Below are 26,139 nucleotides of genomic sequence, written 5' to 3'. Positions count from 1 at the left end.
CGCGGCATGTGGGATCTTCCTGGGCCAGGACTCGAACCCATGTCTCCTGCATTGGCAGGCGGATTCTTAACCACTGTGCCACCAGGGAAGCCCTTGGGTTGGTTTGTTTTTTAAATCAGTTAAAATCACCTGGAGACAGCCAACACTGACATTTTGGTAACCATTTTTTCCACACACACACACACACACACACACACACACACTCAGGGGCATATATACACAGACATACCTCAGAGATATCAGACCACTGCCATAAAGCAAATATGACAACGAAGAGAGTCACACACATTTTTTGTTTTCCCAGTGCATATAAGAGTTACTTTTCCACTATACTGTAACCTATTAAGGGTGCATTAGCATTGTCTAAAAAAACAATGTACATACCTTAATTTAAAAAGGATGCTGCTGGAAAAATGGTGTTGACAGACTTGCTCAACACAAGGTTGCCACAAACCTTCAATTTGTAAAAAATGCACTATCTGCAAAGCGCGATAAAATGACGTATGCGTGTACATAAACACACATACCTAATAACGCAACAGACACAAGGAACATTTATTGTCTATGAAATTATTATGTACTAATAAGACAAGCTGTATCTTTACACCTAAACCACTCTTTATCAGAATCACAAGCACACTCATAAAAGCAGCACAGTCCTTCTTCTAAATCAAAACCCAACATCTCCATGTGACACACACTACCCTTTGACAAAACAAATCTCGTTCTTACTTCTGAGAAATTTAACATAGAACAGTCAGCCTAGGAAACAGACACACCCAATCCATTGATTTTAGAAGGTGGAGAGCAATTACCCACTTGGAATGTTTCCAGCGGGTTAAACATGCAACCTTATGAGCAAAGCCCCAGAAGCTACACCCCTGAGGTCAGACAACCTCCTAGCAAGGGGGTATTGACAATATACACCCAAAGAGTGACACCCAGTGAGTCATCAGAGGGGCAAGTTCCACCCTGTGAAGCTTCCACACCTGTCTTCTGTCTCACCACCACGGAAGGAACAACACAAAAGCTCTCTAGTGTGGTGCTGCAATGTCAACAGAGCTGGGAATACTGGTTAAACTGGCCCAGTCAGCCGAATGGCCACTGCGTTTGGCTTGGGGTTCGCTCTACTAGGAAATGGGGCAAGAGGTTGGAACTGTAACACAGAAAAGGCAGCCCCTAAAGACTTCGAGAGAAGAGAACAGGACATAGGGTTTTATTGTAGAAAACTGGGTACTGTATAGGTTTTTTTTAATGGAGGGACCCAGACACCGCAGCTTCCAAGCAGCTTCATTTGGTTACAGCTCTCTCTCCTCTCACCCTCAACCCTGACTCTCCCTGTTCTGATGCCAACTTCCCTTCTGTAGAAGTTATCCTCGAAGTTATCAGAAGGAACATGTTTGATAAAGCTTTTCTGTATGAATCACTCTCCCTAGTCTTGTATATAGTAGAAAGGTTTAAAAGCATTAATGCTATCTCTCTATATACAGTAGATAAATATCTGAATTTTAATTTTTAACTAGAGAATGAAAAACTGAACAGTCAAATAGCCTAGCTGGAGGGGACACACACAATTGCCGTATCCACCTGGTAGATAATCCTAACTCTCGTTTATAATGTCAAAACAGAACTCTTTCTGGCCACGTTTTAATAAAAGGAAATACTATCCACTGAGGTAAAAACTAGCTTCCATTTGCGGGGTGGGGGTGGGGGAGAGGGGATTTCTTTCTACCACCATGGAACAGACACAGTTATAAACGGAATTCTGGGATGCAGTAAACAAGACTGTGCAGAACTCAAGTCCAAAGCAACATGTCCTTTTTCAGGGGACAAATTAGAGGGGACGACAATGGGTGCTTCCTGCTGGATACACTGCTTCCTAGTGTCTCTGACTGAGTTCTCCAGGGAGCAACAGAACACACAGGCACCCGTGGCCCTCACCCACTTTCACTCTCAGGAACAAGTGGAAAATGGTATACAACATAAAGAGGACTTAGGATAACAATTTACTTGGTATGATTTTTTGGTTTGGTCAAATTACAAAAGAAAAAAAAAATCTCCATTTTCTCTTCCTGCACATTTTCCCAAGAAGACTGATAAACAGTGAAAACAAGTGCATTTCTCTGCTCTTCAGGGCATATCCTTACAAGCAAAGCCACCTGAAAATAAGGCACCTGGGAGAAGATGCCAAAATAGAACAGCTGTCACACGATGTGCTCTAGCTGCCCACCAGTCTTTCCATGAGAAGATCACTGGGTCAGTCACTATGTGCTGTCCCGACTGGTTTTTCAACCTTCAGAGATATAGGAACCTGGTGTTTTTCCACCATCTGCTTTAAAGTGAACCAGATTGACCATCAGTGGTGTCTGGTCACGGGAGGTTCAATTATTTTCACACATTAGACTTCACGGCCTTAGAAAACTACAGATAAGAATTTCTGGCAAAATGAACACATTGATATCCACCCCCAATAAACTATGCAAACCTAGAGTTCTTACTGATGAGGAATGTAGTTAACAGAATTCCTTTTGCCAATACACTGTTTGGGAGCTTTGATGCTTAAAATCCAGTGTGTGATTTCAGCAGCTTTCATCAACAATGGTGATAAGGTTGGGTTGAGTTCCCTGATGTGAAATGCTTCAGCTGCCACTGAGGAATATGAACCCAGGGTTCACGCTACATATTTCTTATCAAATGTTTTGAGCGTGGTCTTCAAAGGCATAAGGAACATTCAAGTAGATGTTAGAAAGGTGATGCTCGGCTGAAGGTAAAGTGAGATCACATGGTCATCAATTCCTTTTCTGGGCAGCTGGTCAGTTTTGTACATTGTGTTCAGTCATTACTTATCACGCCATTTCTTGCTCTGTACAATTAGAGTGCTTCCTTTAATTTGCAGGTTGGTTTTCTAGATGCAAGTTTATGTGTTCTTGGTTCCATGACTTAACTCTCCACCTTCCCTGCAAGTAATATCCTCCTTGATGGCACGTGCCCATACGATACTGTTTTACCTCTAGCTTAAACCAAACTGATAATAACAATCAAGTACTCATCTTATGATAGACCCTTCCTTAGATTCAAGCAAAACACTATAGCTCCAACTGTTCAACCATTTAAGCATCTCTACGTACCTGGCACACTTCAAGGTACTGTGAAGAGTGCAAAGATAAATACTGCATTAAATAATTAAATAACTGCAATGTCATTTTTAAGAGCTAAAATAAAGTAGCAGATACATGTAAAGGCCACGTATACGCAAGTGCCAGACATGGTTTCAATAAAGTGCTATGAAACTTAAAAGAAGAAGAAGTGCTTCCAACAGTCGGGTTTAAGGTGAGAGGATTCAGAATGGCTTGAAGATCAGGCACCATTTACTCTAAGCACAAAAGACACTCACTTGTTCTTAAAGAAGGTACTAAGTATATGGAGAACCAGGAAAATTTTGATCTACTAAAAGTAATGCTTTGCAAAGGGACAGTTCATTATAGTTTACAAAGCTTCTATATTTAATGTATTTAATATTCACAAACATTCTTATTTTAAAAACTTGGGAACTGAGAAAGAATAAAGGCACTTTTTGAGGTTACAGAGCTGATAATGTAAATTGCAGAGGCAAACACCAGAATCTACAACTTCTGACTCCAAGTCTAAGACCCATTCCACCCCACACAGCTGCCTCAGAGTCTGCACACCTGAAAGAGCAATTCTAAATGCAATTCTAAATCCTAAGCTGTGTGGGTTTTATCACAGGTTCATCTGAGTTTGGGGGACTTTGCATCTTACTCATTCAGATCAATTAAACTGAGTCAAGAATCACTTGAGAAACCCAATCCATTCAAAAGCTGCCAACTGGAGCGATCTCTTCCTTGAATTAGGTCTCACGTAGCTAAAGCAATATCACGCTAGATATCCCGCCCACCCTACAGGCAGTCAAACTGGAAATCATTTGATTGAAGTCAATGGTTGGAAGTTAGATCCAGTGATTTGGAAATGATTCCAATAGTGAAGAGACTTAAAAAGACAATGGCACATACCTGGCTCTTCAAACCAATTTATACCTACTTTGTCTGTACAGTGATCAATAGATTTTTGTCAGGACTTCATATGGCCACTCCAGAGCAAGAACTACCATAATCGCCACTGTGCAGCCACACACAGATCGCCAGGAACCTTACTTGCTAACAGGGGGCTTGCATGTACTTAGTTGAAAAAAAAATCTGGACGATGATCTTAAGACAACTGTCTCATCACACCTCATCATGTTCAGACAACTGACTGAATTAAAAATATGGTATGAACTCTTCAGGATATCCCAAAATAGATTTCTGGAGGAAATCTGTAAATAAGATCCTCCACGTAAAGGTAGGAGGACCCTTTTAAGTATTAAAACAAATCTATACAGAACATTTAACATGTTTTCACATGCCAACAAAGAAACACTTGTCTTGTGGAATAATAGATATGTTGACATCTCAAGGCTTATCTATCTTCATTCGGATCAAGAGAAGGTCTTTACAAGGGAAACAAGAATGTGTTCTGGATGCCACTCCGTACTACTGTGTAAAACTTACATTTTCCACTTGGTTATTTCTAGTATTTTAGAGAACAGTATTGATTTTATAACCTAACCTTGTATCTGACCACTAAATTCTGATATTAATCATAATCTTTGGTTCAGTTGGTTTACTGGGATTTTGTAAGACAATCATGATATTTTTCTCTTCCTTTCCAACGCTTGAAATCTCATCTCCTTTTCTGTCTTACTACATCAACTACACAGTAACAGCAGCACAGGACATTTATACAGCACTTAGGATACGCCAGATGCTCTTCTAAGCATCAGTTCTAAGCTCATTTCAGCCTCAAAACAAGTATATATAGGTATTATTTTCCCTATTTTACAAGTGATGAAATTGAGGCACAGAAAAGTTAGGCAACATACAGAAACGATCACATAGCCCCTAAGAAGCTGAGCCAGATCAATGAACTTCCTCTCTACATTGTCATTTTGGTAGAGTACGAACTCTAGCTGGGGAGAAAAATTCAAGTTGTTAGGCCACTGCTATGGACTGAATGTGTCTCCCCTCCCCAATTTATACGTTGAAATCCTAAGCCTGTGTGATGGTATTAGGAGGTGGGGCGTCTGGGAGGCGCTTAGGTCATGAAGGGGGACCATCATGAATGAGATTAGTGCTCTCATAAGTCAGACCCCACAGAGGTCTTTAGCCCCTTCCACCATGAGTGGACACAGCAAGAAGTCAGCCGCCTGCAACCCAGAAGCGGGCTTCCCCAGAACCCAACCATGCTAGCATGATGACCTTGGACTTTTCCATTTCCACAACTGTGAGAAGTAAATTTCTGCTGTTTATAAGCCACCCAGTGTGTGACACTTTGTTATAGTGACCCGAATGGACTGAGACAGCCACAGAAGAGCAGAGGTGAAAGTAGGAACCCTCATCGTGTTCCTAACTCTATACTGTTGTTGGTTTTTGCCATAAGGCAGGAGGCAATGACCTTGAGTCTGCCAGGAACCACAGAGCTGACCCAAGGTGGCTCCTCCCACCTCAATGTCGTTCAAGGTCTAGAGTGCCCAGCTGGTCAAGCATGAAGACAGCAGACGGAGATGACTGGACACCAGCAGCACTAGTGACATCATCTCTCTACACAGCAACGTGCTCTACAGTTGTCACATAGAAACACACCAGAACCAAACATCAAAGAGAATATATATAGTCTCCTAATGGTTCCTGCAACAGGTAAAATGCATCACCTCATCTTCCTTCCACTACCTCACAAAAAAGACACACTCGCTATGAAACACTGTGCATATATGTGTGTGTTCAGGAGAGCGGGGCCGAGGTGAAGTGAAGTGATCTATGCCAGGAATTCTGTAGTTCAGTTTAAGTGCCTTTATTTTTTACGTTTCCCTACTTGTCTGCCCTGTTAATCCAGACATGGGGTTGCTGCTCCAAAGGACTGCTCTTTCCCCAGCTCATTTACACCTTGGGAACACAAAGAAGGCCTTTCCACAGGGAGGAGGAACAAAATGCCCTCGAATTTGTGAGCTTTGCCTGCTAGATGAGCAGAAGAATATTACCAGCCAGTGCATACTGGCTGACAAGAGGGCGCCAGGTAAAGGAAAGGTGGAAAAACAGACCAAATAATTACAGCCCCAATCGAAATGCTTCCTCACCCTTGAGATAATAACCTTCTCTTCATGATTCACCCGGCCTGCCCCTGAGAGACTCGAGAGCAGCCCTGGGAGCAATGGGCTGTATTATTTGCTGCTTCCGCCTTACTTACACTAGTCACCAAGGGCTGTCCCCACCTGCTACCGAAGGGTTATCTCTAAAACCCAAATATAAAATCATGGAAGTGAGCTCATGCTGACAAGGTGCAACCCAAACCCAGAAGGCCCATCAGAACTCTGGGATCTGGCCCCCGTGGCAGGCAGGGAGGCTGCAGGTGGAGTGGGTAGGCTTCGCGGTTGGATGGCTCTGGGTTTCAATCTTGACTTCTCCTACCTGTTGACCGTAGGACCTTGGCTAAGATCCCAAAGCCTTGGGTTCTTCATCTGGAAGGGGACAGTTTCTACCATGAAATGAAATCATGGCTCTGTGTGATACAGGCCTGGCCCCCACTCAGTAGGTGCTCCCGGCTACTCACTGTTGCGGGTCCTATGTGCTACCACTCCCTCCGCTGCACTCCTCCCTCCACCCTCTGTGCCCACTGCCCAGCGTCTCCAGTGTGTTCCATTATTCAATCAACATCTGAATAGATCCGCAGACCCGCAGCAGCACTGCTTCAATGCAGCCTCTCCTTGCTAGATTTGGACTCCGTATTCAGTTACCTGAACTTTGTTAAAATGGGAAAGGAGAAGATAGAACAATAAAAGAGAAATGATGCTACACTTCTATTGGGGGGCGGTGGGGGGCAGATCTTGACCCACACAGATACAACACGTAAAATTCTCAATTTCAACAGCATCTGAAGAACCATATTTTATGTAGATACATACTACAATCTGAAGTAGGGAAACCAGGTTTTATAATGTTTTTTAAAATCTGTTTATTCTAGGCATTTACAGATAGATACACCTTTTTTAAAAAATATATATATATAAAGGGAGAAGATAAAGGGAGAAGGAAGGGGCCAGGGTAGTCCTGGAGGATAAACAAAGCTTTGCAACGAAAGGGGATTGCTCCTTTGCTGCCCCCTGAATTTTTCCGCCATGACACACATGGTTGCTGTCAGTCTCAGGCAGTGTGTGCCGAATGTGATGTCTGTTCACAAACTGTTTAACATGTTTTTTTCAGTCTGGGCAACAGCTTGTTATGTTTTAGAAATCAACTCTGATACTTTTTTCTAGACAATGTCTGCCTGGCAGCCTCTGTGCAAAATGAGATTGTTTGATAACACAGCATAAAATATTTTTTGATAACACAGCATAATAATAACATTATTATTGTTATCTGGGATTCTCCATCTCGGCACCACCGACATCTCTGTAGTGGTGGCTGTCCTGGGCATTACAGGATGGTCAGCAGCATCCCTGGTTTCTACTCACCGGGTCACAATAGCCCCCCATCCCTCGTTGCAACAGCCAAAAACGTCTCTCGATATTGCCAAATGTGCTGGGGAAGGGGAGGTGGGTACAGACTCTCAACTTGGTTGAGCGACTTGCTTGCTCAAACTTGGCTGAAAACCACTGGTCTATGTTATAGAAAACAAACATTATTTTTCTTAAAGAAAGTAACAGAGTTATTAAGAATTGTGACAGACTCCATAACAGATGTTTTGATCTTAATGAGTCAACCTACAAAACACACATGTTCTTCTTCACAGAGGAATGTCTTTATCATAAGCACTGAAAATATACGACTGGACTATTTCATTCAATTCATCAAACCTTCCTAGTTTGGCACATAGAACAAAGAATTCCTACTGGATGTAGGAAATAAGTTAATTGCCAGATATAGGCAAAACTGTTAAATCTTTATGGTATCAATCTTTCAGTCCTTGAGATTTTTGTATATATTTTTTTCCCCTCCTATCACCTGATGCCTTACTCCCAACACACTTTTTCTGTGGAACTCCTATCTCTGATGTACCTGGCAGGCTCAAGAACTAAAAGGATAAGCACATTCTTGCCAATCAAGAAGTCTAAGTACCTGAGATGATGTGAAACTTCTACTGGAAGGCCCTGAGTGTCCCAACAAGATCACAAAAGCATTTTAAAAGAAATCTGAATCTTCATTTTCCTACTCTACTTCCTTCTAGGAAGAACTTGACATTTATTTTGTTGACAACATTTATTTTAAGGGCAAAGAATGTTTTAGCAAAAAAGAAAATGGCAGAAATAAATGAAAGCCATTAGGAAAAAGAGTCCACGAGCTAAGGCCTATGCCTGGGAGGTTAAAAACAAAAGTCTGTTTCTTTAAAAACTGGACCAAAAAAAAAAATTCTCAGAATTACCTTTCTCTCCTTTTACCTTGTCCCGTGCATCTAGATATCAACTTCTACCTCATCAGCACTTCCCCCAGCCTAGGTCAGGTCTTCATTATCTTTCATCAGGTTATTTCAACAACTTCCTATCCGGTTTCTCTGATTTCTCATTGTCCATTCTGGATCAGTGTGGGAGGTGGTGGCCTCCTGTAATCTTTTTGAGACACAGATTAGGAGGGATGCCCACAAGACACAGAGATTACTGTTCCCATAATTCATCCTAGAATTTGAATCTCTTTACATTTGTTCCAAGCTGGGTTTCGAAACTCATTTCCTAAATAATCCTTCCCCCTCTAACCCACTAACCATTTAAATTATCTTTCACTATTGCCCATAATCCAAACATTTCCTTAATCTGGCACTTGGTCTAGACTCCCTTTCCTGCCATGGTCACCTGAGGACCCTCACCTCCCACTCCCAGACAGAACTGCTCTCTCCTTTTTCAACAGTTTGCACTTCTATCAGAGCATCATGATCATTTCTCTTACTAACCATGGAGGGGCTTAGAGCTACACTTGCCTGCTTCAAGGGAAAAGGAAACCAGACTGTTCTCCAGGCATTCTCAGGCATCTCTGTAAACCGACTGAAAAAAATGTTCATTCTTTAAAGATGACTCAGGTTCAGTTCGCTCAAAAATATTTAGTGAGCTCTTAAACTATCCAAGCCTGTTCTGGATTCTGTGAGAGACAGGACTGTCCTCAAGGAGCCTTTAGTAGGGAGGAGAATAAAAGCAAGACATAAACACTCTTGAGCACAAAGTATTATAGGGATTCCAAACAGGAAGGACCTTATCTATACACACGTTGTGGAAAACTGAGAAAAGCTTCTTGAGGGGAGGTGGTGTATGAGGTGGGGTCTCATAGCTGGGGGGTGACTGATGCGCGAGCCATCCAAGGACTAGAAGCAGCACAGAGTGACGCAGGGTGGGTGGGGCCCATCTGGGGAACAACGAGCAGGCCAGCGGGGCTGGCGCCCGGAGAGGTGCGTACCAGAGAGCATGCTCTTATAGTTGAATGGATGTCAGGTCTCAGAAGGGCCCTGATTAGACGACAGTCTGCACCCACCTGGAGGACGCCTCTGACACGTCCCGGCCAGTGGTAAAGTAACAGCTCTAGTTGAGAAAAAATAACCTGACTGATGGGGGCTGGGAAGGAGGCACTCGGGTCTTCAGAGACCCAGTGAAAGCAGGTTGGAAAGGAGGAGCAGCTTTGGCAGGGACAGTGGGGATGGTATCAGCAAGACTGGGCACACAATTACTTACAGGGGCAAAGAGGAAAGGGCATGAGGTGATGGAGGGCTGAAATTCCCTCCCTGGGTGACTGGCTTCATTACTACAAGTAAGAAAGCTGGGGTGATGAAATGGTGTGAAGGGCTGTATGCAAAGACACAGCTGCCACTGAGTATGAAGCTCATGGGATGCAAATGACATGAGGGGAGACATGGACTATTTCAAACACTGATGCGCCCCCTGCACTTCATTTACCTACAACGATTTTTAACGTCTAGAAGATAAAAGCTTTGTGTTTCTTGCTGGTCTCACGCTCACTCACTGGCTTGACTCACTCTTAGGGACAAACCCCATGATGTTCTGTAAACCAGTCCTAACAGGTTGGAGGCCTTGGTAATGTATACCTTCCGGAAAAGCACACATGCGAGTTCTGAATCATCTATGCTCTTGCCCTAAATGTCACAAAAGTTCGCATGGTACACGTGGTCTGTCGTTTTCCTGTGGACAAGTCCTCCTGACAACTACCCAGCTGGGTAAGCGGTTTAACAGAAGACCAGCACACGACTGCCCTGGAGGGTGAGTCATAAAGGTAAGCGATTCCAATTCTAAGAAACGGAGGGAAGTGACTTCAGGAAGATTTACCGGCATTGCGATCAGTTTTGAAACACAGAAGTCTGTTTTCCGCAAAGAAAAAAAAAAAAGCAATCCCTAAAAGCTGAAAGGGAACTTTTTAAAAGGTCACACCACCTCTCGGAGGTACAAATCCAACATGGAAATCAAATTATGAAGTGAGACGAACCCATCCCCACCCATGTTTTAAACACCCCATTAATAGTGTGGTTACAGGCAGCTTGTTCAAACTTTCCACCTGATGTTAATCACATTTATCTCATAGGTTAAATCAGACTCAAGTTGGAGGTATCCCTTTCAAGTACCAACTTTCCATTCAGTACTGACGGAGAAGTAGAAAAAAAAATTAGAAAACAGCAGGCTTCGAGTTTTGAACCCCAAACACCATCCCTGTTTTTGTACCAGAGTTTTTTGTTTTATGTTTTGGATCCTAGAGTTTCTGTTGTAGATGCAGTGTGTGATTTTCAAGGATTCTGAGAGTAAACAGGCCAAAATGTGAGAACAGCAATTGAGGGATTCTCAAATTTTTATAAATGTTGTTTTACCAGCATTTATAGATCAAGAAAAGCCACACAGGCGCAGTGGTTAAGAATCCGCCTGCCAAGGCAGGGACACGGGTTCGAGCCCTGGTCCAGGAAGATCCCACATGCCGTGAAGCAACTATGCCCGTGTGCCAGAACTACTGAGCCTGTGCTCTAGAGCCCACGTGCCGCAACTACTGAAGCACGCGCGCCTAGAGCCCACGATCCACAACAAGAGAAGCCACTGCAATAAGCCTGCGCACCGCAACGAAGAGTAGCCCCCGCTCGCCGCAACTAGAGAAAGCCTGAGTGGAGCAACGAAGACCCAACACAGCCATACATACATACGTACATACATACATAAAAATTTTTTAAATGTTTAAAAAAAAAGAAAAGCCACAGTGTGACACCAAATAACTTTCCCTGTATTTACTCATATTCCCCCTTTCCATTTCTCCCATAAAGCTCTTATTTTAAGGAGAAACTAATAAAAAAGAATTTCCTTTCTTTCCAAATCATACACACACACACCTCCTTCCTCCTTTATACTTAAATCACTACCACCAACTGGGTAAGCCCCTGGGAACCAGCCAGGCTGGGAGCAATCAAGTCTCCACAGGTAGCTGCTAAACTGGGATGGTTGCACCATGTGGTGAAAACAGAATCATTTCTTTCTGAGTTCACCTTTCACTGGGCTTTTCCACACTTGACACTGGAACAGAACTTACTAAGACTATAAGTAGGATTCAAGGATTGAGGCAGAAGTGGTTTTGGTAAGAATACCACTGAAGAGTTATACACGACAATTAACTTTGCTGTTGGTTGCTGTCAGAGAGTCAATTTTTTTCCTTATTACAAAATTTTTCAAAACATACAGAAAATGAATACTGTACCATCTACCCTTCACCTAGACTGAACAACTTTAACAGCCCGCCCAATATTTGTCTATGTTGATCTGTTTGTTTTTGAAGTATTTTATAAATGATAATCATATTCCCCTCCCCTAAGTAATTCAGTATGTCTCTAAAAAATAAGGAAGTTTTCCTTCAAAACAGTAATACTAGTATCATACCTAACAATACTTAACAAAATCAAGATAATTCCCTAGAATCATCTCCTCGTGAATATCATTCATATTCAAATTTCCTCGGGGTATTATTCTTAAGCATTTAGAAGTGAAACTAGAAAACTATACCGAAGGCTGGCGACAGTCCTCCAGTCATTCTTCCATCAAAGGCAGATGCTTACGTAAGTTCTTTACCCTTGTTTTGAGTTTAAACGTCTGGGTCAACACCCAAATGTGAAAGATACAATTCACCGGACCTCTGACCACAAACACTATGTTACAGTAGCTACACCAAATACCTCATGAAACAAAGAAGTACAGAGGGAGAGGGTAACAACGTCCCTGGTGGAAAACAATGGCAGAGACAATTTCCCAGATACCAGGCTATTACATTACTTAATTAGTTTCCCCCCTTTTCTCTTCTGAGTCATCCCCCCAGCTGAGAAAGATGCTCCCGACTCCATTATTCTTAAAAAATGAATATTAGAAGCCTTTCACTCCTATGTCATCACCCTTAGCTTTTCTTTACTACACTGGCACACATAGTTGATCTGTGTTGCTGTCTCACCTTCCACTCATTTTTAATCCCCTGGTGAAGTCTAATTTTCCTGCCATTTATTCACCGAGTCTGTCCTTTTGAATATCACCAACTTCCTAAGTCGCACTTAAAAGACCTTCTCCCCCGGCCTCCAGACTTGGATAGGAAGGCCCCCAGGTTCCCACAGCATCCTCTCGATCTCCCACAGGCTCTCCTGGAAGCTCTTCTGTCTTTGCTCCTTCCTGTAATTTACTTAGAAATGGGAATGTCACCTGTACGCAGATGACTTATGAATCTGGAAAAGGTCAAGAGAAATATACGTTTCCTTAGTTTTCCCCTAGAGTCAGATTACAAGTGGGGAGCTGTGCGTGAAAGGAAAGAAAAGAAAAAGCTTTACTCAATTTACTAGCAAATTCTAACAGATCTCTCTTCTCTGTGACGGTTAGAATATCTTCCTTGTGCGAAGTGCCTTCTAGCACTTTCCAGAGAATCGTGGTGAGGAAATCAGGTTCTGGAGCCACATATCCTGGGTTCAAATCACACCTATTACTGTGTAATATTACAAGATCCTTAACATCTTTGAACCTCGGTTTGCACTTGTGCACAAATGCAGATAATAATAGAACCTGCCTCATGGGTTTGTTGTGAAAGCTACATGAAGAAATACAAGTAAAATGCTGAGTTAACAAGAGAACACTAAGCCCTACATAAATCTGAGTTATTGCTATCTGTGACCTAAAGATTCAATTACGAAAAATGGTTATTTCTTAGATAGCTAATATTTATTACTGGCAAAACTGGTTGGGATAATGTTCCTTGGCATACTACATTGGTCCTGAGGACTTTTTAAAAGACCATTTGGTTACTTTCCATTTTATCACATAAGCTTTATCCCATGTAACAGAGAAAGTACACAAGATGTTCTACAAAAGTAGTTACTTTTGTAAACAGATGATTCACACTAAACTCACAACCCAGGAGAATAAAATTAGCTTGTTTCAACACTTCCCCTTGTTCAGTAATTACAATTCAAGGTTATGTTAGAATACCACATTACTATAATTTTGCCCGAGAGACAGACACTGCACATCCTACATTTTTAAAATGCTGATATAAATGCAGGTGCTTGCTGAGAAGGGCCTTGCAGATTTCATAAGCAAGTCTAACCAACCTTGGGCTCCACTGTTACCTATTTCTGTACATACTGTAGCTAGGAGGGCAGTACTGAGATCATTTTAGCTTGTTAAAGATTTACCAGATTTGCAGGAGGATGAGAATTTAAAAATAGAAGCCAAACGTGGCTGGAGTTTATCTCAGATGCTTATATTCAAGTAGCAATCTGTTCGGTGATGACGACACCAAGCACGCCGTCAAATGATTTATATTTTCATAAACCCAGTCGGAATTCCACTACTTCCCCAAGTGGTGGATCACAGGTACAGACACCTCACATTCTGATTCATTTGATTTCTCAGAGCTGTGTCTCTAGAGAGAGCTTTTTCTGGTTTTCACGACAGAGTTGATAATGAGGAGGTAACATTATTTAGTATTCATCTCGTGACAGGGACAGTGTTGAGTCATTTACACAAGTCAGATCTCAGAAAATCTTCATGACATTTTCTAAGGTAAAACTTCATTTTATAGGTTGGAAACTTGGAGCTTAAAAGGGCAAATAAAATTCCAGAGGCAACGGCGTATCCAGCTTTTTGTGGAGCCTGAAGTTTATATTAGTTTTAAAGGACAAAATGTCAAATTGTGAATACCAAATTAGGTTTAAGGCCCTAGAAGGGTTGAGCATAAACCCTGAGACACATGCTTTAGTGTAAGCGATATGCACGAGCTTGACCGCTCTGAGCTGCAGAGACACAAGGAATTTGATGAATAGAAATGTGAATTGTAAAATGGAAATCATTCATCTTTACAAACTGTTGGCTATAATTAAGTTGCACTAGGTTCCCTTTTCTAATTTTTAAAAATAGATTTTTTTTTTTTTTTTCTGGTTTAACAAGTCAGGAAGCGTGCAGGGTGAGTTAGCAGTGTCTGATGGAGTGCCAGGCAGGAATTTAGATGGTCTGAGTACACAGAATGCAGAAAAATTCCGAATTCTGTGTTGTACATTCCTTAGGAAATCTTTGCCCTTTCGGTAGCAACAAGAAGTTAGAGTTTAGATAGAACTGATCTGTGATACCTTTTGACTAAAAGTTGTCTGAAAGCTGCAATCATTTTTCTAAACACTATGCCAATTTTTCTTGAGCGGTTTCCCTGCTGTTAGCAAAATATGTGATGCTGATGCTGACTGAACACATTCTCTCTCTCGGAATCAACCGTTTGTCAAACCAAGAAAATTCCTTTTATCCCAAATAAAAAACTTACTTTGTCAGAATAAGGGAAGTCTTTATTTTTTTTTCTCAAAGCACATCTAATAATTTCAGAATTCAGAGTAAGGTGACTCTTATTACCACCACATCAGAGTATAATTCTGATAAGAACTTCAAGTCATATTTCTCTTTTCTGAAAATTTTATGAAATTATTTCTTTTCACATGAGGAATTTCATGAAAATCTCTGATAAAAAATATGGGAAAGGCACTCTGAATTGTGATTTTCTAAAAATGCTGAGTTTCACAACTTTCCAGAATATATGTGAATAGAGCTGTGTACAACTGCCTTGGCTGTGCACTGCACAACTCCAAGGGACACCATTTACAGAGACCACAAAGTAAGGAGCGTTGCCTGGAATAGGACAGTGCAGTAGCCCTGATGAAAATGGTACACTAACTGAGAAGAATGGTTGCTACCTATAACAGAAAATAAGGAAAGGGGGGCATGTCATAAAGACAGATGGGCCAGCTTGTACCCAAATGGCAAAATATGAGACAATTTGAGCATCAAAATAAACAAGGACAGGAAGATATTTCGACCCCCTTCCTGAAGTAAGAATCCATAATTTCATGCTGATAATAAAAGGTAACTAACTGAACAATGGGACAGAAGGAACAGCTCTTCCTTACAGTAGAATGACAACACATATAAGAAGGAATGATGGAGTTAAGTTAGAAATGCACTGTTTTGCCACCTTCAAAGTAAAAATTGAATCAGACAGGAAACATCAATAGCTGCTCAACAAAAGAAGGGGGGAGTTAGAGAAGGAATAAGATACCTACAGAATCTCGAAGAACCTTCTTTCAAATTTCCCAGTAACACAAAGCATGGTAATTATACAGCAGAGAAATCAGACAACACCTTAACCGAGTGATCAAAATCAATGTCACCAATAAGGGACAAGGGGACATCCCGTGTCTCTAGATGTGATTCCCTGAGGAGGACACAACCAGCCCAAAGTGCATAATCTCAATCTAATCATGAACAGCCTGGGGAACCCAAATTGAGGGCTAGTCTATAAAACAACTTGCCTATATTCTTCAAAAATGTCATAGGGACTTCTCTGGTGGCACAGTGGTTAAGAATCAGTCTGCCAATGCAGGGGACATGGGTTCGAGCCCTGGTCCGGAAGATCCCACATGCTGCAGAGCAACTAAGCCCATGTGCCACAACTACTGAGTATGAGCTCTAGAGCCCGCGAGCCACAACCACTGAGCCCGTGTGCCACAACTACTGAAGCCCATGTGCTTAGAGCCTGTGCTCCACAAGAGAAGCCACCACAATGAGAAGCCCACGCACCACGACGAAGAGTAGCCCCCACTCAGCAACTAGAAAAAGCCCACGCACAGCAACAAAGACTCAACGCAGCCAAAAAAAAAAAAAAAAAAGTCATAAAACACATAAGGAAGGAAGGATAAGGAACTATCCCAGATTAAAGGAGACTAAAGAGACATGATAGGGAAATACAATAAGGGGTCCCAGACTAGGTGCTGTCCTAGAGCGAAAAAATATTATTGGGACAACTGACAAAACTGGAACATGGACCATAGATTAAAGTATTAAATGTCCTGAATTTGCTAACAGTACTGTGGTTACATAAGAGGATATCCTTGTTCTTAGGAAATACATAATGAAGTCTAAGGGGGATGTGTGCTGTCTGCTCTCCAATGATTCGGGATAAATAAATAATATGTGTGTGTGTGTGTGTGTGTGTGTGTGTGTGTGTCTGTGTGTGTGCAGAGAAAGAGATGGAGGAGAAGAATACAACAAACATGGCAAATGATGGTAAAAATGGGTAAATAGTATAAAGGAATATATCATACGATTGCAGCCTCAAAGTAAAAAGTTTAAAACAACAACAAAAAAACCCAGCAGCCAAAACAACATTGAGGGGTATCAGTATTCAGCCTGCTTTAAGGAGCAGAAAAGTAATTCAACTTGTAATCTATACTTCAAAATAAACAGTTAATCTTTAGAAACATTTTACTGCTATCATTACCATAATCACCACTATTAACACTATGGAGCACTTGGAATTAGTAAGCGCTCAGAAAGGTGCTTCACTTGCATTACCTCTTTTAATCTTCACAACTAGCTGAAGAGAAAGGCACTATAGTTATCCCCACTTTACAGATGAGGAAACTAAGATTCAGAGAGGTTTAGTAACTTGCCCAAATACAGACAGTAAGTGGCAGAACCAGAAATCCAACTAGGCTGATTACAAAGCTGGTAGATTTTATTACTATGTTAAACATATTTAATTATTATTTATTAATTTTCCTCAAAGAACGAGTGATGACTCTTAACCTATATGAAATTACAACAAATTAGTACAACATGCATGAATTAGGGTTTCTTCTACGAATTAAAATTAAAACACTAATAAACCAGAGACATATATGATATTTTTAGTCTCCACAATTTACTTTATACTCTCTTTCTTCCAAAGGCTGGACTTGATAATAAATTCTTTGAAATAAAATATCCCCTAGGATGCTCTTTGAAATAATCTTATCAAATGTCTCATAAACCATTGGTTGTTATGGACTGAATGTTTACATCCTCCCAAAATCAGAGTAATTCAATGTAATGGAATTTGGAGGTGCGGCCTTCAGGAAATAATTAGGTCATGAGGGTGGAGTCCTCATGAATGAGATTAGTGCCCTTATAAGAACAGACTTGAGAAGGATGATTGTTCTCTCTCTCTAACTTGTGAGGACACAGCAAGAAAATGACCATCTGCAAACCAGAAAATTGGGCTCTCACCAGACACCAGATCTACTGGCACCTTGATCTTGGACTTCTCAAGAAATAAATTTCTTTTGTTTATGATCTATCCAGTCTATGGTATTTTGTTATAGCAGCTTGAACTAAGATAGTTCTATTTCATGTTTTTCTTCCTTTAATATATTTTCTTTCTTTTCATGTAAAGTGGTACAGTCTTAGTGTTCATGTTTCCTTTTAGTCTTGGGACCTCAATTTCACTTTAAAAAAAAAAGTATCATTTGCAATACACGCCCTGGGGTCTCCCAATTAAGTGTACTATCATTTTCCCTGCAGATAAAAGAGTAAGCTGTTGAACATACCATATCTTTTATCCCAGTGGAAGGTGAATGTCTATTTTAAAAAATGTTCAGAACAATAAAACATTTGCAAATATTTGCAGGTGTTTAGGGAAATCTGATCATCTGACACTGTGAATGTCCATTCCAGAACAAAGGATTCCCAGCCTTGGCTGCATAATTTAACTACATACAAGAGGAGCTATTAAAATCCTAATGCTCAGCCCACACTCAAAACCAATTACCAGAACCCTGGACATGGGAACTGGGCATCAGTCATTTTGAAAGCTTCCCAGGTGATTCCAATGTACAGCCAAGTTTGAGATCCCTAGGTGAAGCATCTGTAGCCATAAAGAACTATATCTTTTGTGTATAGATCCTAAGGACTCACAAAGGTTTTTAGAACTGGTCTCACTTGTTAAGGAGTGTACAGTGCAGCTGGCAAGTGAAGATGTGTGTGCTTCTAGGAAAAGGTAACTGAACGAAGCCTAAGGATGTGTGCTAAATGAATGTGATACATGGTAAGTACATCGAAGACCACATGGGGAGAGTCGGAGGTACCTGCACCCTCCTGACGCAATGACAGGCTCTGATAAAAGCATGGCCAAGGAAGGCAACGCCGGCCGGGGAATGGTGTAAATGGAAAAGTACTCAGGATATCCAGGACACAGTGAGGTGACTAATCTAGCTAGAGTGGAAGGCTCACTCTTCAGAGTAGAAGAGGTAAGTTTGGAGAAGTGGACTAGAACCAGCCCCTGTGAGGGCTCTGAGCAATAAGTCAAAGAGACTGGTGGCATACGGAGTCTCTAAAGAGATCTGAGTAACTGATCAAATGACAGCATGCATTTGGGACGAACGATGTCATGGAGCAATGGGTTTGGGGGAAAGACTAAAACTCAATCTACTAAAAGAAGAACACAGCAGATTAGGTAAAATCATATATGTGAATCACAATCTTACACCTTCCTTCTCGGTTTTCCACAAGGGACAGAATTTTGGTTCTGCTAAAACTAGCATGGATCTCACCTGTTGTGGGACCACTGGCAGGAGAGACTGGGCAGGTGGAGGGTCTGTCTCATTCTCTGCCCCTTTGGCCTGGCTCCCAATCTCACAGTCATAATACTTTCTGTAGCTATATGTTCCTCCTTTTTCTATGAAGTCTACTCCTACATCTGGGCAAGAGAATTCCAGGACAGGGTTTCAGGCAAGAGAAATTCTTTCTTATAATTTTTCTGGAATAAGAAGGATTTTGAGAAATTTAGTGATCTCTAGGTCATATCTAGCAATGAAGACTCCTAGGAATAAAAGGGGGACCAAACCATTCATTCATCCAAAAAATATTTACTGAACACATACCATTTGCTGCTGTTCTAGACAGTGGGGATATAGCAAGGTCTCTTTTCCAAACAGACAACTCTCTGGGCAATGTAGAGGAGTCACTCAAAAACATGACGGCAGTCTAGGGCTATACAATTTATAGCTAATCAATTACAGTGTCCTGCTAGAGACTTTTGAAAAATTAACAATAGTAGAGAGAAAGTCAAGATCCTTCACATAATGAACTATAAGCACCAGAAGAAAGTATAGGAAATATATATACATAACGTTTTTTAAAAACTGCATTTGTAAGCCGCCACTATTGAAAGTGGATTTAAGCTACTAGATGTATCATGAACTCCTAGAACAGTGCTGGTACTTAGAAAGCCCTTAATAAAAATTAGTTAAATGACATTGTTACACTGAATGGAGTTCCAACTGAGGCAAGAAGGTAGTTATTATCCTGATTCAACTAAGCAGTGAGGTCACCTCTGCTGCCTGTATTCTAAACGCTTCCTTGCAAAGAGGGACATGTTCAGGTATCTGACCTTTCAATCCAATACTTTTAAAACCAGACCACAATGCTTGTTTGTGAAATGGTATCTTGTGAAACCATGACATCAAAGTCATTCACAAATCGTGCTCAGGTTTATTCAGAGATACTGGTGTTCAGAGGCTGGTTATGCATATGGACTGTCATTCCAGAGATGACCTTTGTGTTTGTACCATTTTCATTTTATAAATATCTAATAAGAATCTGTGCTTAAGAATCCACGCTTAACTACATGCATTAATTAGAAATGCCTATGACAAAATGAATCTGAGCTTTCACTGATAAAATAACCAAAGTGTTTCATTCATCTTTTTCTAAGTCATTACACCCTCTAGTTTATAGACAATTCCTATCTTCTCACTGTGGAGGAGAAAATTAGCATATTCAAGTACCCTTCATTAGCCGCTTCTTGTCTCTTGAAAGGAGCTTTACCTGCATAATGTACCGGAATCTCTATCTTTGGCCCAATGACATAGTGCCCCTCCTCCAAGCTATGGGCAGTGATGGTGGTCCACTGACGGCACGAATGAATCAGAAGGTAGTCATTTTCCCGCAGCCCTTCTATGCATTCTCCTAGAAAATAAATTTTATATAAAAAACTTAGAATTAGCATCTGTTTACTCCATTCTCTGCAATAAAATTTCGTTAGTTAAAACTTCACTAATGGAGAAGTTGATAGTTCATCCCAAGATGAGAAAAAGTTCACTTTTGAGTTACCAATAAAAAAAGGCATTTCATACCAAGTTGACAACTGTACACAGGGTTCCATAAAAATGTTTCCCACTTATGTGCAAAGAGATTTTCAAATACCTCATTCTATCTTAATGATTGTATTTCAATGATAATAAAACAAACATTTATTAAGTGCCAACAGTAAATCGGACACTAATTAAATGCTTTGCATATATTATTTCAATGTAATACAGTAACATTATGAGGTAGGTATTGTTCCTTCTTTGCAGGTAAGAAAAATTAAGGTTCAGAATGTTAAGTGTAGTCTAAGCTCACAGATTTAATAAGCAGAAAAGTGCAGATTCAGGACTATGTCAAAAAGATTCCAAAGCTATGTTCTTTTTTGGTCATGCCTTGCGGCTTGCGGGATCCTAGTTCCCCAACCAGGGATGGAACCCGGGTCCTCGGCAGTGAAAGTGCAGAGTCCCAACCACTGGACTGCCAGGGAATTCCCCCAAAGCTTATGCTCTTAATCACTACAACATACCTACCAAAAATATATAATAAATTTATCTCTCTGTTGAAACAGTACTTGAGATTAAATGCCTGTACCTCCTTTCAAATTTTATATGTTTTAGTATGGTACTGGTACAAAAACGGACCCATAGATCAATGCAACAGAACAGAAAGCCCAGAAATAAACCCATGCACTTATGGTCAATTAATCTACAACAAAGGAGGCAAGAATATACAATACAGAAAAGACCGTCTCTACAAGTGTTGCTGGGAAAACTGGACAGCTACATGTAAAGGAATAAAATTAGAACATTCTCTAACACCATATACGAAAACAAACTCAAAATGGATTAGAGACCTAAATGTAAGACCGTATACTCTAAAACTCCTAGAGAAAAACATAGGCAGAATACTTTTGACATAAATTGCAGCAATATTATTTTGGATCCGTTTCCTAGATTAATGGAAATAAAAGCAAAAATAAACAAATGGGACCTAATCAAACTCAAAAGCTTTTACACAGGGTTTCCCTGGTGGCGCGGTGGTTGAGAGTCAGCCTGCCAATGCAGGGGACATGGGTCCGTGCCCCAGTCCGGGAAGATCCCACATGCCGCAGAGCGGCTGGGACCGTAAGCCATGGCCGCTGAGCCTGCGCGTCCGGAGCCTGTGCTCCGCAACGGGAGAGGCCACAGCAGTGAGAGGCCCGTGTACGACCAAAAAAAAAAAAAAAGCTTTTACACAGCAAAGGAAGCCATAAAAAAAAGGAAAAGACAACCTACAGAATAGGAAAAAATATTCACAAAAAATGTGACTGACAAGGGATTAATTTCAAAAATATACAAACAGCTCACACAGCTCAACATCAAAAAAACAAACAACCCAATCAAAAAATGGGCAGAAGATCAAAATAGACATTCTCCAAAGAAGACGTACAGATGGTCAACAGGCACATGAAGAGATGCTCAACATCACTAATTATTAGAGAAATGCAAATCAAAACTACAATGAAGTATCACCTCACACCAATCAGAATGGCCGTCATGAAACAGTCTACAAATAATAAATGCTGGAGAGGGTGTGGAGAAAAGGGAGCCCTCCTACACCGTTGGTGGGAATGTAAACTGATACAGCCACTATGGAGAACAGTATGGAGCTTACTTTAAAAACTGAAAATAGAGTTGCCATATGATCCAGCAATCCCATTCCTGGGCCTGTAACAGGAAATGATGAAAACTCTAATTTGAAAAGATACACGCACCCCAATGTTCACTGCAGCACTGTTCACAATAGCCAAGACATAGAAGCAACCTAAATGTCTATCAACAGAGGAGTGGATAAAGAAGATGTGGTCCATATATACAATGGAACATTACTGAGCCATAAAAAAGAATGAAATAATGCCATTTGCAGCAACACGGATGGACCTAGAGGTTATCACACTGAGTGAAGTAAGTCAGAGAAAGACAAATATCGTATATCACTCACACGTGGAATCTAAAAATATGATACAAATGAACTTATTTCCAAAACAGAAAGAGACTCACAGACATAGAAAACAAACTTATGGTTACCAAAGGGGAAAGGGGAGGGGGAGGGATAAATTAGGAGTCTGGGATCAACAGATACACACTGCTATATATAAAATAGAAAAACAGCACAGAGAACAATATTCAACATCTTGTAATAACCTATAATGGAAAAGAATCTGAAAAAGAATATATATGTAACTGAATACATGTAACTGTAACTACATATACATGTAATATATACATATATGTAATTGTAACTATACCTGAAACTAACACAACGTTGTAAATCAACTATACTTCAATAAAAAAAAATAAAATGTTATGTTTTGCCAGTTCTCTCTGGCCTACCAAATTTCCCAATCAACTGAAAATAATGAAGCTTTATAGCATACACATGAAATTATTTTTTTCATTTTAATATTTTCTAAAGTAATCAGCTTTTGAGCCAATAACAAACTATTTCAAAAGAGAAATCCATTCCCTGAAACTTAAAAAATGTTCCCTTTTTTTTTCTTAGATGCTGAAATAATCCATCCCATTAATCCTGGTTTAGTAATTTTAAATGCTAAAAAACCAAACAAACAAAAAAACAACAACTTGAAAAGACTAATTCCTTTATACAGAAAACAATATGCTTTCCTTATTTTTGACATTTATTATATCTCAATAATTAAAAGAATTATTATTGATTTCACTGTGTGTTCTGAAATGGCATTTATAGACTTCTCAAAAATTCTTAAAAGTATCAGTACTTTTTCAATAAATAAAGTAGAGGAGGCTGTAACAATCAACTTGGTTACCACAGCCATAAATTTTGGGAGGACCAGGTTTCATAAAGACACCACCAGGGGATCACTGGTACTCATGAGCCCTTTGCATCCTCTCTTTGTATGTAAAATCTTTAAAAAGAAAAACAAACAGGTTATTATTTCAGGCTAATAGGAAGCTGTATATCAACACGATTGTCTGACTTAACCATAATAACTTGCAGCAGGTTTTTTTTTGGTTATGATTCCCCTTTAACTTGGAAAAGTGGCAAAGATTGCTAGACATCCAGTAATACCTCACTCACTCCTTGTCCTCAGTAACAGTCCTCTTATATTAGCTGGGCACATGGCTGCCCAGAATACAGACTACTGTTCCCAGGCCCCATAACAAGTAGGTGTAACACAGTAACTAGGTTATAGCCAATGGGATGTAGTGCAAGTAGTATATGTAACTTCCAAGATATATATATAGATTTAAAATCTTTAATATACCAGAAAATCAACTGATTGTAGTTTATAATTCAATGCTTTTAGTATATTCACAGAGCTGTGCAGTCATCACTACTGTTGAATTACAGAACATTTCTATCACCCCAAAAGAAACCTCAAACCCATTAACAATTATTCCCTACTCCCCACCCCAGGCTTAGGCAACCACTAATCTACTTTCTGTAACTATAAATTTGCCTATTTTGAAAATTTCATATGAATGGAGGTATAAAATATTTGAGCTTTTCTGTCTGCCTTCTTTCATTTAGCATGTTTTCAAGGTTCATCTCTGTTGTAGCATGCATCAGTACTTCATTTTAATGGCCAAATATTTGATTATATGGATATACTATGTTTTATTTGTCCAATCATCAGAGGATGGACAGTTGGACTGTTTACAATCTTGGCAGTTACTGAATACTGCTGATATGAACATCAGTATACAAATTTTTGTATGGACATATGTTTTCATTTCTCTCAAATACATACCTGGGGTAGAACTGCTGGGTCATATGGTAACTCTATATTTAACTTTCTGAGAACTCCCTGTTTTTTTCCAAATTGGTTACACCATTTTACATTCCCACTAGCAATGAATGAGAGTTCCAGGGACTCCACATACCCCAACACTTGCTATTATCCATCTTTTAAATTATAGGCATTTTATGGGTGTGAAGTGTGTCTCACTGTGGTTTTGACTTGTATTTACCTAATGATTAGTGATGTTGAGCATCTTTTCATGTGCTTGCTGGCCATTTGTGTATCTTTTTTGGAGAAATGTTTATTCAAATCCTTTGCCCAATTTTAAATTTGGTTGCTTGTCTTTAATGCCTAGTTTTAAGAGTCTTTTTTTTTTTTTAACATTCTGGATACAAGTTCCTTATCAGACATACAATTTGAAAACATTTTCTCACATTACATGAACTATACTTTCACTCTGTTGATAGTGTCCTTTGAACCACAAAATTTTTTAATTTTGATGAAGTCAAATTTATTTTTAATTTTGTGCTTTGCATGTCATATTTGATAAATTTCTGCATAACCCATGCATCATGAAGATTTAAAATATTTTATAAAACATTTTATAGTTTTTAGCTCTTATATTTAGGTTTATGATCCATTTTGAATTAACTTTTCTGCATGCTGTAAGTAGGGGTCCAACTTTGTTTTTTCATGTGGCTATTCAGTTATCCAAGCACCAGTTGATAAGACTACTCTTTCTTCATTGAACTGTCTTGCCTCCCTGTCAAAAACCAATTGACCATAAATGTAAGGGTTTATTTCTGGTTTCCCAATACTGTTCCATTGCCCTATACATCTATCTTTATGCTAGAACCACATTGTCTTAATTACTGTAGCTCTGTAATAAGTTTTGAAATTGGGAAATGTGAGTCTTCCAACTTTGTTCAAGACTATTGTGGTTTTTCTGGGTCCCTTGCATTCCCATATGAATTTCAGGATCGGCTTACCAGTTCTTGTCTCAAAAGCTAGGATTGTGATAGGGATTGTGTTCAATCTATAGATCAATTTATGGAGAACTGTCTGTCATCTTAACTGTATTAATGTTTCTGGTCCATGAACATGGGATGTCTTCCCATTTATTTAAATCTTTATTTCAATGATGTTTTGTAGTTTTTAGTGTGCAAGTCTTACACTGTTTTTGTTAAATTTATTCCTTCGTATTTTATTCTTTTGATGGTATTGCAAATAGAATTATTTTAAAATTTCATTTTTGGAGTGTTCATTGCCAGTGTAGAGAAACAACTGGCTTTTGCATACTGATATTATATCTTGAAATCTTGCTGAACTTGTTAGTTCTAATAGTTTCTTTTGTAGATTCCTTGGGATTTTCTATATACAAGTTCATGTCATCTGTAAATAGATATAGTTATACTTTTTCCTTTCCAACTGGATGCCATTTTTCCCCCTCTTTTCTTGCCTAATACCTCTGGCTAGAATCTCCAGTACCACACTGAACTTAAGTGGCAACCAAGATGTATCTTTGGAGGGAATGTGCCTTTCTTTTCCCTCTTTATTTTTCCTGATGGATGAAATATGGAGGTGATTATTAGAACTGGAATGGTAGTGACTATCTCAGACCTTGAAGGAAACTTAGGGCTGAAATTGAGTGCATGACATAGCAACTGAAAAACAACAACAACAAAAACAAGCCCCTGTCACCTTGGGAAACACCCCAACCTGAACTTTTGGTCTTTGGGTCTCTGTGACTTGCAGCCAAACTCAAGCCTAAAACGATACAGGAGTATTAGAATAAATTAAGAATTGTGGTGCCTACATTATACAATCAAAATATGTAAACTAGTTTCAAAACAGAAAATAATTTTTGTTTTTCATCTTTAAGAAACCG

At 39.9% G+C, this 26,139-nt stretch overlaps 1 protein-coding gene across 2 annotated transcripts in view; it reads right to left on the bottom strand.

Annotated features, from left to right (window-relative positions):
* The window catches only part of GAREM1 (GRB2 associated regulator of MAPK1 subtype 1), a 204,030-nt gene that overhangs the window by 116,478 nt on the left and 61,413 nt on the right, over nt 1-26,139 (bottom strand). For both annotated transcript variants that reach the window (XM_029223287.1, XM_029223288.1), the window contains exon 2: nt 20,231-20,371. In XM_029223287.1, the coding sequence (XP_029079120.1) occupies nt 20,231-20,371 (141 nt within the window). The remainder of the gene's footprint in view (nt 1-20,230; nt 20,372-26,139) is intronic.

Source organism: Monodon monoceros, unplaced genomic scaffold, assembly GCF_005190385.1.
Source record: "Monodon monoceros isolate NGI ecotype Baffin Bay Population unplaced genomic scaffold, NGI_Narwhal_1 Super_Scaffold_1, whole genome shotgun sequence".
NCBI classification, from domain to species: domain Eukaryota; kingdom Metazoa; phylum Chordata; class Mammalia; order Artiodactyla; family Monodontidae; genus Monodon; species Monodon monoceros.
This window is presented reverse-complemented; position numbering and strand designations above follow the sequence as displayed.